The 19648-nt window shown below is 36.8% G+C and overlaps 1 protein-coding gene across 1 annotated transcript; it reads left to right on the top strand.

Annotated features, from left to right (window-relative positions):
- Positions 1-3350: 3350 nt before the first annotated feature.
- On the top strand, positions 3351-4767 carry LOC109005863 (probable membrane-associated kinase regulator 1). The gene has a single exon (XM_018984936.2). The coding sequence runs from the start codon at positions 3451-3453 to the stop codon at positions 4483-4485; it is 1035 nt and encodes a 344-aa protein (XP_018840481.1). The 5' UTR covers positions 3351-3450; the 3' UTR covers positions 4486-4767.
- Positions 4768-19648: the final 14881 nt, after the last annotated feature.

The following is a 19648-nucleotide window of genomic DNA, read 5'->3' as shown; positions in this document are numbered from 1 at the left end:
GCGAGGAGACTTGTAGTCGTACCTTGTGGAACTATGTTGCAGTTCAAGATGACTGATGTGTGGGCAGATTCATCAAGTATTTTACAGAAATGGAAGTGTACAGATGGAGATTTTTATAACATTTGGGAAGATTTGGTCTCAAATTTACAAAGATCGGAGATTGAAGAAATAGCTTGTGTATTTAGAAGGATATGATTGAGGAGGAATATGTTTGTTTTTTAGGGAAAGTTTGACAGCCTTTTAAATTTGCTACAGGGAGCGAGGATGGAAGTAGAAAATTATCAACAAGCTCAAATGAGTACGAAAGATCAAACAACAGTGGCAAATTAGAGAAGCACTTGAGTTAGATGGAGCAAGCCTGAAGTTAATTGGTATAAGGTGAATTGAGATGCTGCATTAGATGTGAAGAAGTCTACTATGGGAGGTGGTACAGTGGTAAAGAACTGGGAAGGTAAGTTGGTGGCTTCTAGAGGTATGCCAAGGAGATTTATACGCAGTCCATTACAGGCTAAAGCTTTGGCACTTGAGAGAGCTACAGAATTTAGCATGGAGTTAGGTCTTCAGCAGGTGATATTTGAGGGGAATGCTCTTGAAGTGGTTAATGATGTTAAAAGTAGAGAAAATAACTGGTCTTGGTATAGACAGATTATAGAAGATATCAAAAATTTCTTCTATCGTGAAGAGGTAAGGAAGATTCAGTATATTCAAAGAGATGGTAATCAAGGAGCACATCAACTAGTTAAGTTAGCATTAGACTATGGTGAGGAAATAGTGTGAATAGAGGAGGGGCCAGGTGAGATCATGCAGTGTATTAATCGTGAAAAGCATTGCAATGATGTTTAGCTCAATGAATAAGATTGATCTTTGTTTATTTAAAAAAAAAACAATGTTATAAAATATTTTCATTGGTCTTTTATCATGAGAAACTACGACAAAATGGTTACATTGTCAAGGATGAAACATAAGTACCCTCCCAGCCTTATGAACAAGACAGTTAGAAAGGCAAACTAGGGGGCACTCCTTAATTTAATGTCACTTGTAAGATGATTAGGGTCACCCCTAAGGCCATGATCCCAATGGGAGCCTCTACTTTCGGCCACATGCACCTTGCCTATTATTGTGAGATAATTGTTGAAAAGATTCAACACTTCGCTTAAGAATAGCACAACAAGCCGAAAGGGAAAAAAAAGTCATTCTTGGCCTACTGAGACTATTCGGGCCTCAATTGGTGTAGTGTGGAGCCCCCCGACGGTGGTCCAGTGCGGCTATACAACTTTGGTGCTTACATACATGGCGGTGAGCAGTAAATAAATTCAGGAAAATTAAGAGATGGAGATACATAGATTTACGTAATTCGGGGCCTACGTTCACAGACCGTTTGGAGGGCAAATCCACTATAATATTCATATTTTACAGTCTCTCATGATTTCTCATCATCGCTGTATAATGGAGATCTAAGCTCTATCTTCTATCAGATATCTCGTCGCTGGAGTCCCTCTCATGAGGTTGAAGAAGCTGAAGAAGTTGAAGTCGAAGAAGAAGTCCCCTTTAGATGTCTGGCAGAAGCCCCATTTATCCTCTGTTTTTCCCTTCCTTTATGCCACATCTTCTCTCTTTTACGTCACATCTCCACTTTTCCTCCTGACGCCCGTTCCCTTCATCAGCCTTTTGTCCCCTACTTCCTTCTCTCTTTCTTTCTTCATCTCATTTTGTTATCTTCTAGTGGGAACATTTTGTTGGGCTGAGCTTTTTATCTAGGCTTGAGATATTTTATACTCTCTAACTTCAATTTGGATAAAAGAGTGTACATGCCAGATAGGTATTGAATTGTGCATTGACAACATTTAAGTGGTAGTGTGATAGACATGATAGTTGATAGTTACTCTTTGGGTCTGTTTGATAACACGACTATTTTAAGATATTCTCATATTATTTCATTACTATTCATAGATCATACAAGATACTCTAAGTATCCGAATGGAGCTTTACTCTATAGCGAAAAGAAAAGAGATCGGTAAAAGACAAAAACGATAATTAGTATAAACTCCTATGTTTTATTAAATAGTTTTGAAATATGATGTCCCAATTCCCAACCATATAAGAGGGATAAATATGGAAGTAATGTTAATATAATGAAAAGTGGTACAACTACAAAGAGATCTCACATTAGTAAACAAACAAATTAATATGGTTTGATGTAATACATTAGAACTACTTTATAATAAAAGTAGTTGTTGAAGCGTGTTTTGTAGCCATCAATTGTGACAATGCTCCTGTGTCTGCGAGGGTGGAAGAAATGGTGGCTGGGTGGTGACCGTGTCACCTTCGATGCCAAAATCAGAATCTCTTAGGTGGAGCAAAGGAAACAGGGAGTAGTGGAGAGCTAGAAAGAGAGAGAGTATCGGAGTATCAAATATGTAACCTTCTTTTTGTCGTCATCCTTTCTCTATTTATATTAGATTCCGTGTAAAACCCTTATGTTTATGTAATGATCACCCTGTCCTGGGCGGCATGGCGTTGCATTTAATTTGGCTGCTCCTGTCAGCTACATTCAATGCTGCCGATTTTGAAGAAGACAGGATCTCAGTCTGTTTGACCCTCATTAATATGTTGTAACTAGGGAGACCGTAAACTACTTTATCTTCTATTAGGCCTATTTGGGCCTTCCTCTTTGCTCTTTCTTGGTCTACCCTGCCTTGAATCTTGGGCTTCGGCGTGGGAGGCCTAAGCTCGACCGTGCATAGTACAAAATTTTCTTTTCAATAGCTTTACAATCTAAAGTTTGTAAATTTATTATTGTAAAAATTTTTTTATAGCTAAAATATTTGTTTGATATAATATTGTGTAATAGAATGGTTTGGAATGTTAATAATTTATATCCCACGAGTGCAAGAAAGATTAATGAGATCTAGAGATGAATGCCCTGGGTTTTAAGAGAGAGTACGACTAGTGAGTCCTAGACTGTCTCACAAGATACCACGTAGATTGAAGATTGATTTTAATCCATATGCCATTGGAAAATTATAAGCCATGATCTAAGATTCTAAGCCGACCTTTCACGTGGAAGGCACCATATGTACGGCTGAAGCCTGAATCACACGTATACATCACAGGGAGAGTCGAGAGAGACTCCCATGTGACCCGTATCAGAATCCCAGATCCTCCAATTCCCAAAACCAGCTGTTTAAACTTTAACGTACAAAGAAACTAAACACTGCCTTGCCCCTGCCCATAACCCCAGTTCATTAAGCACTACCAATACTGGAGGCATGTTTTCTACACGCCCCACCCATGCGCGTGGAATTCTGCAAAGTACGTAATATTACTTCAAACCAATATTATAATAAACAGCCTTCTAGCTAAGCCAGTTCCCTCACCACTTCGCTCTCAAATCAAACTCATCTCTCTCTCTCTCTCTCCGTAGACGGATGATGTAGCTGCAGGAAAGATATGGGGAGGAGAACAGAGAGAAACACCAAATCCCAGACCCTCCCTTCCTCACCATCCCACTCGTTTTCTTCCTCTTCCTCATCCTCGGACTTCGAGTTTACCATTTCTGTATCCCCTCGCAAATCCTCCACCAATCTCTGCCCAGCCGACGAGCTCTTCTACAAAGGCCAGCTCTTGCCTCTCCACCTCTCTCCCCGCCTCTCCATGGTTCGCACTCTTCTTCTCGCTTCCTCGAGCACCTCCTCTTCCTCCGACACCACCACCACCGCCTCCCGCGACTCCACCGGCAGCTCCAACGACTCCCACTCCTCCTTCAACAGCGACCTCGTCTTGGTCGTCGACTGCGACTCATCCAGGCCAAGCTCGGTCACCGAGGACGAAGAGTTTAACCGCCTTCATAATCCTACCCTCCAGAGTCAAATCCATTTGAACCACCAGATCAAGAAGAGCAAGTATTTCTCGCTCTCGAGATTTTCGTCGGTGTTCCGGAAAGAAACGAAGAACCGTGACCAGGATAACGTATCCACGTCCTCCGTTAAAAGAATGAGCGCTACGGCTAAAGAGGTTGTTAGGAAGTATTTGAAGAAAGTGAAGCCGTTGTATGAAAAACTCTCCCAAAAACAACAGTTACAGCAGCAACAGCAGAAAATGGGAGGAGTTACGACTACAAGGCTTGCTGCCACTGTATCTTTCTCAGAGAAAGCGGAGAGATCTACGAAACACACGGAAGTATCGTGCAAAGGCACGAGGAAAGAAAATGGCGGTGGATTTTCTCACTCGTTCTCGGGAAATTTGAGGTACCCACGAAGGAGAAGCTGCGCTTCAAGCTGTCCATCGTCGATGCGGTCCTCGCCGAGTCACTCGGGTGTTCTTAGTCGAACCGGCCGGTATATGGGAACGGGCAAGGGTGGAGGGATAAACCAGGCTGACACGTCGTCGATGGAGGAGTTGCAGAGCGCTATTCAAGGAGCAATTGCCCATTGCAAGAATTCCATGATTCAAAACAAGTCTACAGTGGTCAGTAATGAGATTTGAACTCTGAGAATGAATTAACTGATCAGATTTTACATCTGTGTCTGTAGCTATTATATATGAGATTATCTCAAACACAAAAAAGATGAGATTAAAAAAAAGTATCAAACCGTTGTTATTTTGGTTTTTTATTTTGTTTGTTTTTCCTCTATCCCCTGAGAGGCTGAGACAAAGTACGTGAGGTAAAAGCTAGCTACAGCTAGCTTGCATGTGAATGTATTTGTTAGATTTGCTCGTAATATGGCATCGAAATCCCTACTCTGCGACTGCGTCTGTTTTAAGGGATCTTTCGAACTTGCAGTCTTTCTGGGATTTGATTCTAATTTGATAACGACATGTTTAATTATCTTCTTCATCCATCTTTCTCCGCTTCTCATTTCCTTCCGTTCGAACTAATAACCATAGGTAGTGTAAGTTTTGTGCAAATTATTTATAAAATAGTAAATTTTATTAAAAAAAAATAAGTTTTTATGATAAGAATCTCCTTTTATGAAAGAAGTGCACCAGATTCATGAGAATTAATATTTATTTTTATACATAAATTAAAAGAGTTTTGTATATTGAGATAGCTTTAGATAAAAATTAAATAAAATATTGTTAGAATTTTTTTAAATATTATTATTATTTTAAAATTTAAAAAAATTAAATTATTTATTTATATATTTTATATAAAAATTTATAAAATTTATAATGATAAGATAAAATGAATTAAGATATTTTTTGTATTTAAATTGAACTAAATTTTGTTTAGATACAAGAAATATTTTATCTCATCGTATTGTTATAATTTTTTTAAATTTTTATAAAAAATATAAAAAATAATTTATTTATTTTAAATCACATAATAATAATATTAAAAAATAATATTTTAATAATATTTTATCTCATTTTTAATTTTTATATTTCAATTTATCTTATCCCAATTATAAAAACGGCACCTTGGAATTTATAAAATCGTTACTAACACGAATATATCGTGGATTTGGAATTTGATATTAGTATGCTGGAAGCCTGGAACCATCCATGTGCCTGAGAGTTATGAAGCTTCGGCGCCTTTTTCTGACCGGACAAGACGGTGATATTATTGTACGCAGGAGGACGGCTGCCATGAAGGTTCCATTTATGACATTTTCAAAGTTTTAAAAAAATTCATAAAATTTTGCAACTGTGACATGATTATTCATTAAGGATCGGTCAACTATTGGTGATAGCTAGACATGAGCCTTAGCAAGCTGTACGTACGTGTATACTGTATACCATCATTTAGGGTGACGCAACTAGGGGTGTGCAGAATTCCGAGAATTCCGACTCCGTCCGACCTCCGCTCCGATGCCGACTCCGACGGAGTCGGAGTTGTCGGAATTCGGAGTCGGAATTCGGAGCTACTCCGAATAATTATTCGGAGTCGGAGTCGGAGTCGGAGCTCGAAGGAGCTCCGACTCCGACTCCGAATTTTTTTTTAAAACCCAGCTCCAAAACGACGTCGTTTTGAAGCTGGGTTTAAAAAAAAAATTTTTGAGCGACACCGTTCCACTTAATATGGAACGGCGTCGTTCCATATTTCCAAGTTGAAGGGGCTTCTTCTTCACGTCAAGCGTCCTCTTCCTTTTCTTCTTCTTCTTCTTCCTTCTTCCTTCTTCACTTCTTCTTCCTCCTTCACTTCTCTCTCGCGTCTCCCGTCCCAGTGACTGAACCAGTGAACCAGTGAAGTTCAGAACACCGTTCGTCGTTGCTCCTCCCTGCCGCCGTCCCTCTGTTCAGCTTCCAGCCTTCCACCTACGGTGAGCCCTAAATTTATGAGCCCTAAATTTAATTCAAGCACGTCTCTTATGAATTGGAGCCAGTAGTTGTGATTCTTGTGATTCTTGTGTATTGAATATTGAATATAGTCCCCAACACGGCGCTCAAAAACATGAATTTTACATTGTTTTGAAGACTTGCGCTCGAGCGATGTGTCGAGCGCAAGTCGAGCGCACGTTGTATTGAACATTGGCTCGAGCGATATGTCGAGCGGAAGTCAAGCGAACCTCTCTGGAAGAGTTCTGCTCGAGCGCTACGTCGAGCGCTCATCGAGCGAACCTCTCTGGAAGAGTTCTGCTCGAGCGCTACGTCGAGCGCTCATCGAGCGAACCTCTCTGGAAGGGTTCTGCTCGAGCGCTACGTCGAGCGCTCATCGAGCGAAACTCTCTGTATGGATTCTGCTCGAGCGCGACGTCGAGCGCAGGTCGAGCGATCCTCTCTGTATGGATTCTGCTCGAGCGCCACGTCGAGCGCAAGTCGAGCGAACCTCTCTGTATGAGTTCTGCTCGAGCGCCACTTCGAGCGCACATCGAGCGAACCTTTCTGGATGGGTTCTGCTCGAGCGCTATGTCGAGCGCACGTCGAGCGAACCTCTCTGTATGGCTCTTGCTCGAGCGCACGTCGAGCGCACGTCGAGCGAACCCATCTGGATGGGTTCGTCTGAGTCAAGCGCACATCAACCGAACCTCAATGTAATAATACATCGATACATGTATTATTATGATACAATAATACATGTCCTATTGTATAATACAATAGCCTAGTTTATTTTTAAACTAATTTTTTGCTTCTAATTTAATTTTTTCAGCTTCATTGATTGTGATATGGATCCTAGACATAGTGGAGATGATCGTCCACAAGGGGATGTAGCGGATGCCAATGCTACAACTCCTACACCGGTGGGTACTTCCACCCCTAGAGCCACATCTAGGGCAGCTACATCTAGAGCAGCTACATCTAGAGCAGCTACATCTTGTGCGAGTAGTCGACTCCCACTCCCAGTTGATATAGAGGATGAAGATATGTTCAACGAGGAGGAGGAGATGCCCATTGAGCAAGATCAACCACCACGACCTTCTAAAAAGAGGTCGTGGACATGGGAGCATTTCACCAAAATACCTGGTGAAATTGCGAACCCAGTGGCAAGATGTCATTATTGTGGATCACTTTGTGGATGCCATTCGAAGAAGCAAGGTACCAGTGTGTTGATAGCACATCTAAATGGTTGCCAACGATATAAGATAGCGAAGGGATTGCAAGCCACTGATCAGACCAACCTCAGTTACCAAACTTCTACAGCCACTGATGGTACACAGACTAAGAAATTGGTCATCCCTCAATACAGTGAGAAGATGTTGAGGGACATGCTTGCAGAGATGATAATTACTGATGAGATGCCATTTACCACAGTCGAGAAAAGAGGCTTTCGAAAGTTTCTAAATTTTGTTGAGCCACGATTTCCCATTCCATCACGGTATACAGTGATGCGAGATTGTATGAAGAGGCATGCGAAGGACAAGGAGGAGATGAGGAAGATGTTTATTACCACTGGCCAAAGAGTGTCTTTTACGACTGACACATGGACTTCCATACAGAACGTCTGCTACATGTGTATCACGGCACACTACATTGACAGTGAGTGGATTTTGCATAAAAAAATTATTGGTTTTAAAGAAATTGTGGATCATAAAGGTGCATCCATTGGGGCGAAGATGGATGATTGTTTAAAGGACTGGGGAATTCGAAAAGTGCTGTGTATTACAGTTGACAATGCCAGTGCGAATGAAACAGCAATTGATTGGTTTAAGCGGAACACGACGGTGAGAGATGATGTCATTCGGGCCCACGAGTTTATTCACGTTCGATGCTGTGCTCATATCATTAACCTCATAGTTGTTGAGGGATTAAAAGAGGTTCATGATTCCATAACCCGAGTCCGCAACATTGTACGATATGTGAGGGGTTCCCCTCAAAGGCTTGCCAAGTTTAAGGCAATAGCAGAAGATTTGAAGATTGAATGTTCTAGTATGCTGTGCTTGGACGTTCCGACTCGATGGAATTCTACATACATGATGTTGGATGTGGCACAGAAGTACCAAAAAGCATTCGAGCGGATGGAGGTCGAGGATGGGGGCCTGAGGTATGCTTTGTTGGAGCCAGCAGGACAGGGGCTCGGTGCGCCAGACGCACATGATTGGACCAGTGTGAGTTATTTTGTTGAATTTTTAAGAACTTTTTATGAGATAACCATGCGACTATCTGGATCCAAATATACGACTGCGAACTCATTTTTCAGTGAGCTCTCAGAGCTTCACTTCCAGTTGGAAAATAGTTGTACTGACTCTGCTGGATTGTTATCTGATATGGCTACGAGGATGAAGATCAAATATGATAAATATTGGGGGAATATTGAGAAGATAAATAGATTGCTATTTGTGGCTGTGATCCTTGACCCTCGAGTTAAGTTGGCCGTTCTAGAATTTTGGGTAAATTCCGTCCTCGGGGCAGTGAAGGCTGGAGAGTTTATTAGATTGCTAAAAAGTGATGTTGATGACTTATATCATCACTACAGTACTAGTGCTCAGCCTTCATCCGCAGTTGGTAGCTCCTCACATTCGAGGCCGACAGGATCGACAGTTCCTCAGGTGATACTGACCCATCTGTAGGGGTTAGAGGCAATCGTGTCATACGGCAGTATCATCAACTCATGTCAACAAGGAATATTATGCATTGTACATCTGAGGTTGAACGATATTTTATGGAAGCTGTCGAGGCACCTAGTGATGTATTTCAGTTATTAACTTGGTGGAAAGTTAATTCCACCAAGTATCCAGTCCTTTCCCGTGTGGCCCGAGATGTGCTAGCCATTCCTGTCACTACGGTTGCCTCAGAGTCGGCATTTAGCACTGGAGGTCGCGTGTTGGATGCTTATCGGAGTTCATTGTCACCGTCAACCGTGGAGGCCCTCGTTTGCACACAGAATTGGATAAGTGAAACGCCCATTGGACTAGATACCGTTGGCGTTGATGCCGAGAGCTATAGGCTTGAATCAGGTAAGTTTATATGCTTTTTAATGATGATTTAATTATTTTTAATGTTTCTAACTTCTACTTTTTATGATTTTATAGATCTAATTGTGAACCCTAACATAATTACCGATGATTGAGAGTTTGGAACGGACGCTACTTGAGAGTTGTGATGGAGTTGAGAGAACCTCATTTCTTGGTAAGAATCAAATTATTCTTTTACCGTATATAATTTTTTATTATCAATTTTTTTTCATCTATTGATTGCTATTTTCTATCTTCATTTCAGGCGTGACCAATGGAACATTGGGGTTTGAGTGAAACCCGTGTTTAATTTTTATGTAATTATATTTCAAGACTGAGTCATATTGTTATTACGTTATAAATGAGACTGTTATAACTTATGGCTGCATCATACATGTTATTTACTTTTTAAACTATTTATATAGTTATATTTATGTACTTATATCCCGAGCAAATACGTGGGATAAGTACTCTTTATTCTATAATTTCTATTAGTACTTATCCATCATCTCTCAAAAGTTTATAATTTATTATCCAACTGAAATTAATCGAATTATACAAATTCGTACCATCATTCTTTTCTATAAAATTTTAAATTTGTGTAATTTTCAACTCATGAGTCATGAGCACTTTTAATGCTAAATTTCAGGCGGACATAAAACAAATTAAAGATATAATCAAAATTCAGTAACAAAATCAGAACGAATATTTAAATTATTGAAAACTCTTGAATAAACTAAATATTTGTAGATGGTTAACTTTTAAAAAAATATATATATGTTGCCCACTATCTGAAACGAAATTGAACAACAAAATTTAAATAATAATAATAAAAAAAAATTCTGAAATTGAGTTCGGAGTCGGAGCTCCGACCTCCGTTCGGAACTCCCTCCGAACTCCAGTCAGAGATCCGATCGGAAGTCGGAGCTCCGACCTCCGTTCGGAGCTCCGATCGGAGGTCGGAGCTCCAACATCCGATCGGAATCGGACTCCGACTACGTTCGGAGTCGGAGTCGGAGGAAAGTTTTGGCTCCGAATCCGGTCGGAGTCGGAGGTCGGAAATGACAACTCCGACTCCGTCGGAGTCGGAGCCCACCCCTAGACGCAACCGATCGCGACCATTCATTTAGGATTGTCGTTTGGGTTCTCTGCCAAGTTCCTATCTGTTCGGATTATGATGAGGGTGGATATTTTGAACAGATAAACAACGTGCAGATTGATCCCACGAAAGATTTTTTAGAATCTAACATCGTTTCCCTCAGGCGGGTCCCAGAAAAAATGTATATGAATTCAAGCATGGAAGCCATGGACATACTCACTGCCTCTGGTTTCGGGTTTACTAATTACTCTTTATATTTAGAAAAATAATAAAATTTGGTGGGTTTTTTCAAACGGTAGAACAGTGATATACACACACATCATGTGCATATTTTGGTGTGTCTTTATTTTTGTCCCACGAAAGTACTTTAGGCGACGCGTTGAGAAGTAGTTGTGGCTTATCATTATACTGTTTCTATGGTCCTTTCAACGCAACTTGTAATTCCTTTCGGTAGAAGGCGTACGTGCACCTACTCGTGTTAAAGGGTTGGCACCGACTCTTTTGGCTTTTATATTGCGATTGATAGACGAATCTCAAAAAGCAAATATATAGGTTGGAATGTGGATTGAATTGAGGTCAATCGAATTCTTTATGAATAGTAATAAATTAAAATAATAGAATGAGTTTTATAAAATTTATTTAAGATAAATTTAGATGTATTTATATATTAAGATGTATTTATAGAAAGTTAAAAAATATTATGAGTCTCATATGTAAATAATTATTGAGTTGAAAAATATTATGGATTTCTCATGTAAAAAATTTTTGAGTTAAGATGAGTTTAGTGATTTAAGAGTTGAGTGTTTGAATATTAAAATATATCTAAATTTGAACTAAACTCAACTGAAGTGAGTGCAGTCAAGGAATCAAACAATAGACGTGTAACCGATCCAGTTTTGGACAAAATTTATAACCGAACCGGTAAGCACCAGTTTTATATGTTGAGAATAACTGTATATCTAAGACTAACTCGAAATATAGTAACGGAAATAGCAAAAGAAATTGATGATAATCACACAGAAAGAACACCAAGATTTAAGTGGTTCGACTCAAAGTGAGCCTACGTCCACTGGTGGGGTCGGTATCGGAGATTTCACTATCAACAAAGATGGAGTACAGAAGAATAATACAAAACTTCACAAAGAAGTTATCTCTCAAACTCACTCTAACTTCTCTCTCAAGAAATCACTAAAACAAGACAAAAATTATTTCTGAAGTTATTTGGAAAAGGGAGGCGCCGTTTGATATTTATAGGAACAGTGAGAATTCACTTCTGTGAACATTAGCTCAAGCGAACACTCGAGCGAGTGTCGAGCGAGCGTAGGTTTAGTACACTTCGCTCAAGCCAACAGACGAGCGATGTCGAGCGAAACTCTCGGACTGAATATTGCTCGAGCTAAATATCGAGCGAGGGTCGAGCGAAACTCTCTGTCTTCATATCGCTCGAGCTGAATGTCGAGCGATGGTTGAGCGAAGCTCTCTGTCTGAATTCGCTCGAGCTGAGTGTCGAGCGAATGTCGAGCGAGGCTCTCTGTCTAATTTCGCTCGAGCTGAGTGAACCTCCGCTCGAGCGAACATACAACATTGTACTGTTCATCTGAATTCAAGCCACATCTTAACATTATATTTTCTAAAACTGACTACATATTGGTTACCCTCCTAAATAGATACCTCCAGTTTTATCAATTTCTGATCCGAGGTTTGATTTTTTTATTTTAATAAAATGCAATGAAAGTGTACAATGGTCTCGAGAAAGTATTGAAGATGGTCTTGTCAGTTAGCTACAACACTATTAGACAAGAATGACAAATGGCAATAGCAATGCACAAAGGCTTTTAAGAGTCGAAACAAAGATCAGAAAATGTAGAAAGAATACAAGTCTTCTAAGGTGAAGTGTGTGGTTATTTGAGTTTCATAAGAAACAATGGATGAATATCATAATTTAAAACTGCACATAGGCAATTACAATATGTTAAGTGCCACACCAGCAAGCAATATTCTTCAATTAAGATTTCAGAATGCTTTACTCTTTTACCAAATGATCGATCACCGTGATTTCATAATGCTTTAATGCACCCAGATTTCAGAATATATTAAGAATAATTTATATATAATTATAATTTATAAAATTATTTAAATATATATTATAGTGAACCGTTCCAGTCCTAAAAATCATAAAACCGGAATCGGACCAGTTCCAGCCGATTTTGATATTTTAGAAACTGGTTCTAAACTGGTCCAGCCGATTTTTCAATTAAAATTTACACCCTGGCCTACCAAACGAGTCCTAAAGCAGTATATAAACAGTAAAAATATTATTTATAAATCATGAAAATATTAATTTTACTCATGTTCACGTGTTGCGTGGAAGTGCAACCCGTGTCTATAGCGATACTACTCAACAATATCTGCTCTTGCTAGGCCTTTGATTCTTATAAGTTAGTTTTGGAAAGACTCAGATTCAAATAGAATTCAGGAATGTGAAATTGCAAACAAAATATTCAAGATTTATGTCATAGATCAGCTTGACAAGTACGACAACACTCCAACTTGATATGGGTTTTCAAAGAAGAAATTAAGAACCATCAATGTTGAATTTCAGGGAAACTATCACTTACAAAGGTTTGAGGCTTCCTGCATCTCGCCAAAATAGATGTATGAATTCTGATTGTAAGCTGAGATCTCATGTTAATCGAGACTTCCTAAGTGTCAAAGGTATTAGACTTTACTAGCAAAGAAGGTTTGATTTATTTGCACCTCATTGTTAAAAAAAATTATGTCACTTACAAACTTGGTATGTTAGAGCATTAGTATTGGATTGGTCACAGCTATCTCAATATTAGTCAAACTTTATCTAATATTACACATTTTTTCTTTTATATATTCCACTTAAAACCTAATCTCACATTGGGTTATCCATATAAATTCTATATAATAATAAAAATATTATTAATTTAATATTTTTATTATTATTTTTTATCTAATTTATTTTTTTCAATTTTTGCAGTTCTACCATTAATATGTTAATTTGTAATCAAATAAGATATATTTTGTGTTAAGTTTCATAATCTATAACGTGCACTTTTTTCGATAGTACTTTCATATTTAATAACATAACTGTTATTTCATTCATTTTAACTAAATTATTATTTTTACTTATATTTTCAATGGTCATTTTACAGTAATATCTAAAATTCGTTGATTGCACTCATTTAAAAATTGAGAATGAAGAAGCAAAAATTGCCTTCAAAATAATTAATTTAAATGAATTAAAAGTTTGTGTGATGTAAGAGTACTACAAAGTCTTGAGAGGAAAGCAGTACGTAGAAGAAAAGAAGAAGCCGACGAGGTTGGAGTGGAAAGGAGAAGAAGAAGCATTAAAAGCACAGGAGCGGCCGGAGAATAAAAGAAAATCCCTTTCTCATAATTCTATCAAGAGTAAATTTTCATCATACTATATAAGATAGGGTATATTTATCATCATTGAATGATAACGAAATATTCAATAAAAGATCATCCAATGGTAATAAATGTGTCACATCTTAAATAGTAGGATAAAAGTGAAATAGTAGTGTGGTATATAGAATTTTCCTTCTATCAGATCTAAATTGTTGACTCTAAGGACTGGTTTGGTTACACAACACAAACTATATTTCATCTCATCTAATTTCATCTCATCTAATCATTACAAATTTATAATTTTTCTAAACTCTCACATAAAATACAATAAATAATTAAATTTTTTCAAATTTCAAATCAAAACTAATATTAAAAAATTAGATTCTAATAATATTTTATTCAATTTTTAACACTTTCATAACCAAACAAGGCAGGGGAAGAAATATATCCAGCTGAGAGAAATAATATAAAACTTATTAGTCAAGTCACTCTTTCTTAACAAATATATTGAGCTACTGTAGCTTATAACTAAACTTAGACAACAATGCCTAATTCAATGTGGGGACTTTATTAATGTTGAGATTAGTTAAATTTTGCCTAGACCTTTACCTAATCCAATATAAACGCTTTAGGCTCGGTTTGGATTGAGAGGAGCTCTCAATCCATCTCATTTCATTTCATTTCATCCCATCTAATCTAATCATTACAACTTTCATAAATTTTCACACAAAATACAATAAACAATTCAATTTTTTCAAATCTCAAAACAATAATAAAAAATAATATTCTAACAGTATTTTATTTAGCTCTCAATTTTCATCTCAACTTTCATCTCAACTTATTATCTAAACATAAATACATATTGTTGTGAGACCCCAAATATTAGTTATAAAAAAGAGTACTTATGCTGCTTGCAAACTTGGCGTATCAGTATACCTATTGTTGTGCATGGGACTCAAATTCGTTATAAAAAAAAAAGGTTAAAACTCTATTTATTAGTTAATATAACGCATGTCTCTATATCTTCTATATGAGCACTAGAGTCTCTTGGCATATGCTAAAATATACCCTTGCAAATATCTCTCTATATATATAAAGAGCCTATGAAACGGAATTTTCTTGTTTTAAAATAAATTTCTTATTTTAACGGAATATGCTGGTTTTCATTAACTTTCCATCCGTTTGTAATAATTACAGAACACATGGATACAATTGTATTTTTATTTACATTCTATTTATGGCTACTTTTATGGTTTCTGTTGGTTTCTATTCCACTATTAATATCTTTAAATATGCTAATAAAGCAGATTTATTATAATAATAATAATCATGGATTCAATTTCCAATTTGAAAATATGTTATAATAGGAAAACAGATTTATGTAGATTTGTCTTTTCGTATTCATTATAATAGGAAAGCATTATAATAATTTACAAATAGTCTATCTTTCAATAACTTTTAAGATATATATTAGTAATAAAATAATAAGATATATATACTTTATTTTTATTTTAATAAAATATATTAGTGCTTTGAACTGCACATACGTGCCTCAGGCACGTAACATCTTACTAGTGTGTGTATATATATATATATATATATATATATATATATATATAGTTAAAAAGAAAATTAAGCATCAATCTCAAAGACAACACAGCTACACAGATATTTTCCATAAAATCAGTCAACTAAAACTATGCAACAGAAAATATAAATTTTGGGAAGAACCAGGCCATTCCATAATTGAGAGGAAAAATTAAAGCTGAGACACATCCACGTACGTACAGGCCAGGCGAATTTCACAGAAAAAAATTGCCCCCATCAGCATGCATCCAAAATTACAAGTATCAGGACCAGATCTATATATATATGTTTAAACTTCCTGAGCTAAATGTCAAAATCTCCAACTTCTAGCTAGTAAAGCAACAACATTCCAATATTCAACAGTGGTACAAACATTATCTCTGAGTACTGCTAGCTGTAAGCCCCTCATGATTTGGAGAAGCCCATAAAGCATTTCATGAGGTGACCATGCAAAGAAACAGGCATGATTGAGAGAGAGAGATCAGAGATGTGGCTAGCTAGGGTTTTTTGAGAAAACGAAACCCTAGCTGATAATATATTAAAGTGAGAATATTTATATGCAAGTTTTACTTATGTTAATTGTTAAGGGTATTTATATCCATGCTCAGTCTCCTCAACTCCTTTCGAAAAGACCAATAATGTTTACTGAATATCATCGCTCGACCAAGTAGTACTACAGAAATCGACTGTGTAAGATCGACAACTTTGGCTAATTAAAGGATTTCACCCACCCCTACTTAATTGCATGGCCTGATCGAGGATCCTATAACTAACATTATCCTAAGAGAAGCGCAGCTATGTCACTCTAGTTATTCCGTCCACCTTGTCCTATTGACGTGTCACCACTAGTACTTGGTGGCACATGGTTTATTAAAAAAAAAAATTTGTAAAAAATAATAAAATATATAAATATATTCAAAATAAATAACGTTTGAAAAATACATAAGAGAAACTGAAATTTTAGATTCCCTCTACTCCTCTTATATTTGTGTTTTTAATTTTTTTAATTAATCACGTTGAACCAACTAATAGAATAAAGTAAAGTGAGTGGTATAACTGAAGTGGCATAGTAGCATTAATTTCTCTTATCCAAATGCTATGCTGATTCATTTTCTACTTTGCCATGATGCATTTAGAGCTTTAAAACATCGAGGAAAGGAAAATATACATGAGATGGGATGCATATATAGGAGTTAGATTACGTAAAATACCAACCAAGATGCCTTTTTTAGCTAAACTTTAACTAAAAAAATTACATAATTAATGGGTGCCAATGCTAACATGCATGTAAAATCGTTGCATGCATGAGTCACGAGTTAATAATAAATAAAAATTATTATCGTCACAAATGGTGTTTGGTAGCCACCTTGCATTATTAAGCTCTTCACTAATTAATTCAGGAACGCCATGACGTTTTGATTTTTTTTTTTTTTGTAAAAATATTAGTTGTAGTCTGTAGAGATAAAAAGAAAAAGAAAAAGAAAAGAAAACAAAATATTCAAGTGTGTAGGCCACAGAGCAATTTTAAAGCATTTTAATTACCCTGATTTTAGTACAGGGTGTTTTGAATTTAAGTCGGAAAGATACCTCACACTTGGTTGTACATCTGGGAAAACAACAACAGAGAGTATAGAGGAAATCAATAATTGCAGAAAATAAATACTATATATATATATATATATTATATGGGACATTCACAAAAACACAAAACTCTTGAAATTGACAAATTAAATATTATATATTTTGTTTCATTTGGGCTGGATTAGCAGTCAATGAAATTGGGCCCGCCCGCGGGTTTGGAGCAGAATGAAACCTGACTTGTTAACGTCTTCCCAAAACAAAAAAATTAGAAAAAAAGTTCTGAAAATCTCAGCCTAACTTTTGTCCGTCTAAAAAGGGACGATTCCAGGTGGAACTGGAAGCAGGGACAGGTCACATGCCATGACATATGACACACACTCACCCCCTGCAGTACTTGACGTGGTCCTCTCTGCTGATACATGGTTTTTTCGTTTGTCAAACCCACTAGTTTTGTTACTTGTGCTTAGATCGATAGCGGATGCAAGTATTTTAAATTTAAGAGAAAATGTCTTATTTTTTAGAATACATTTTAACAGATAGTTAATGTGAAGACTTTCCAAATCAATAGTCTTGTTTGTTTTTATAGATGAGATGAGTTGAAATTAAAGTTTAAAGTTAAATAATATATTATTAGAATATATTTTTTTAATATTATTTTTGTTTTAAGATTTAAAAAAGTTAAATTATTTATTTTATTTTTTATGAAAATTTGATAAAATTGTAATAATTAGATAAGATGAATTGTAAAAACAAACGAGTACGTGTTAATATATGATTGTTGTTTCGTTTTTTTAAAGTTGTAATAGATCTCATTATAAGTAGTGTGTTGACACATCGGCTTATTTGTAGCAAAATTTTAAATTAAAAACAACAAAACCACATTGTTACTCTTCAGCAAAGCATCCATGATTTTTCTTTCCAAGGTTTAAATCAGCTTGTACAAGTGTTACTCTTCAAGTAGACACCATTCTCTTGAGAGAAGAAGAATGCTGCCTTAGCTACTCGAACTCGAAGGCTGTCTTACATGTTTGTACAAATCATCTTGCAGAAAGTCTCCCCATAAGCCTAAGCAACATGAAAAAAAAAGCAGCAGCAGAATGCCATAATTCTGTCCCTAGTCTTGGATCATGATTCCTCGTGGTATTTGCATTCTCACTGGCTGTTTGGAAATATTTAATAGATCTGATTGGCAACAGAGATAATGGTCAAAACTCTTGAAAGCATTACAGATGAAGGCATTCTGCATCTCATGCATTATGATTCAGTGTGATTGGATTTTAGCTGGGATGCTAAGAAATCCCTTCAACTTTCTTTGTATTGGTTGGAATATTACCAAGATGTGTCTGCCTTGTGATACATTGCGTAAAATGGGAATTCCTTGTCTGAGGTTGTTCCAAGACAACCATAATTGCCCTTTTCCATAAATTATAATGGCTCATGTTTCTGAAAGACTAGCATTGGAAGTGCTTGTTTTTAGTATTATTCATGTGATAGTTGATCATATAATATCAGGCAGATATGAATGGCTGAAGAAAAATATCAATGAAGTCATAGATATAGGTTTTGTTAATTACCCTGAAATAATCCATCTTGTGACCTTATTTATGATGTCAATATCTTTAATACTTGAGATATAAGTTGCCACAACATTATGTCTATTATTTATAAGCTTTAGAAAGATGACACAACCACTCTGCACTATGTCAAAACCTTGACAAAGCAGCCCCTCTACTTCTAGGGCCAGGCCTGAATGCTAAACTAAATCACCAATTTGAACACAGGATTAAAAATGTTACACGCAATTATGAGATCAAGCCCATGTTTCTGAGAGTGATTAAATCTACATATAGATTCCTACTCAAAAGTGGCCTCCCCCAACTTCTTTTAAATTAACAAAAAGTTGGTCATGGTCAAAGCTCTCTCTCTCTCTCTCTCTCATACCAACAGCTAAGGCACAGAGCCTGGAGATGTAGTAATTAAAACAGAAGTGATCATGTTACCAGCTCGGTATTGCATGAGACCAGATTGAACTCCTCTCTCTCTCTTTCTCTCTCTCTCTCCCATCAAATAGCATCTCTTATATTAATAGAATTGTGAATGTATGGTCCCCCCACTATTCTAAATGTTTAGCCACACATTGACATTACTGTGCCTAGGAGTCCTTTCCGGGTCACTTGCTAGTGCTTGCTACCTCTTAAACTGTGCACAGTTCTTCAGCAGTTCAGCTCTCTTGTTTTAAATGCTCAAAAAGACCCAAAATTTTGGGGCCCCCTCTCCCTAAAAAAGGTGGCAGAATGAAACTGGTCAGGAGGTACTTAAAACATCTTGTCCTTCAAACCCTTTTACTCTGCTCTGTACAAGACAAGAGCAACTGATTCCGATTAAATTTTCTGGCCATCAATTTCGATATTTGTATATTTATTCTGGTTTCAGTAACCAAGTTTGAAATCTGAAAAAAAAAATGATGAGATGGTATATTGATCAACCAGAGGGTTAAACTTTGACTGTAAATTGTGTTGAATTTAGTTCTTTATTGTTCAGACTGTGAATCTACCACATTATTGTCAGCTGTCCCTCCATTATTAGGACATAGGAGGGCCATAGGACTGCCCGGGATAATGTGCTAATAAATAATGTAACCCCTACCCTT

This window comes from Juglans regia, chromosome 12, assembly GCF_001411555.2.
Source record: "Juglans regia cultivar Chandler chromosome 12, Walnut 2.0, whole genome shotgun sequence".
Lineage (NCBI taxonomy): Eukaryota > Viridiplantae > Streptophyta > Magnoliopsida > Fagales > Juglandaceae > Juglans > Juglans regia.
This window is presented reverse-complemented; position numbering and strand designations above follow the sequence as displayed.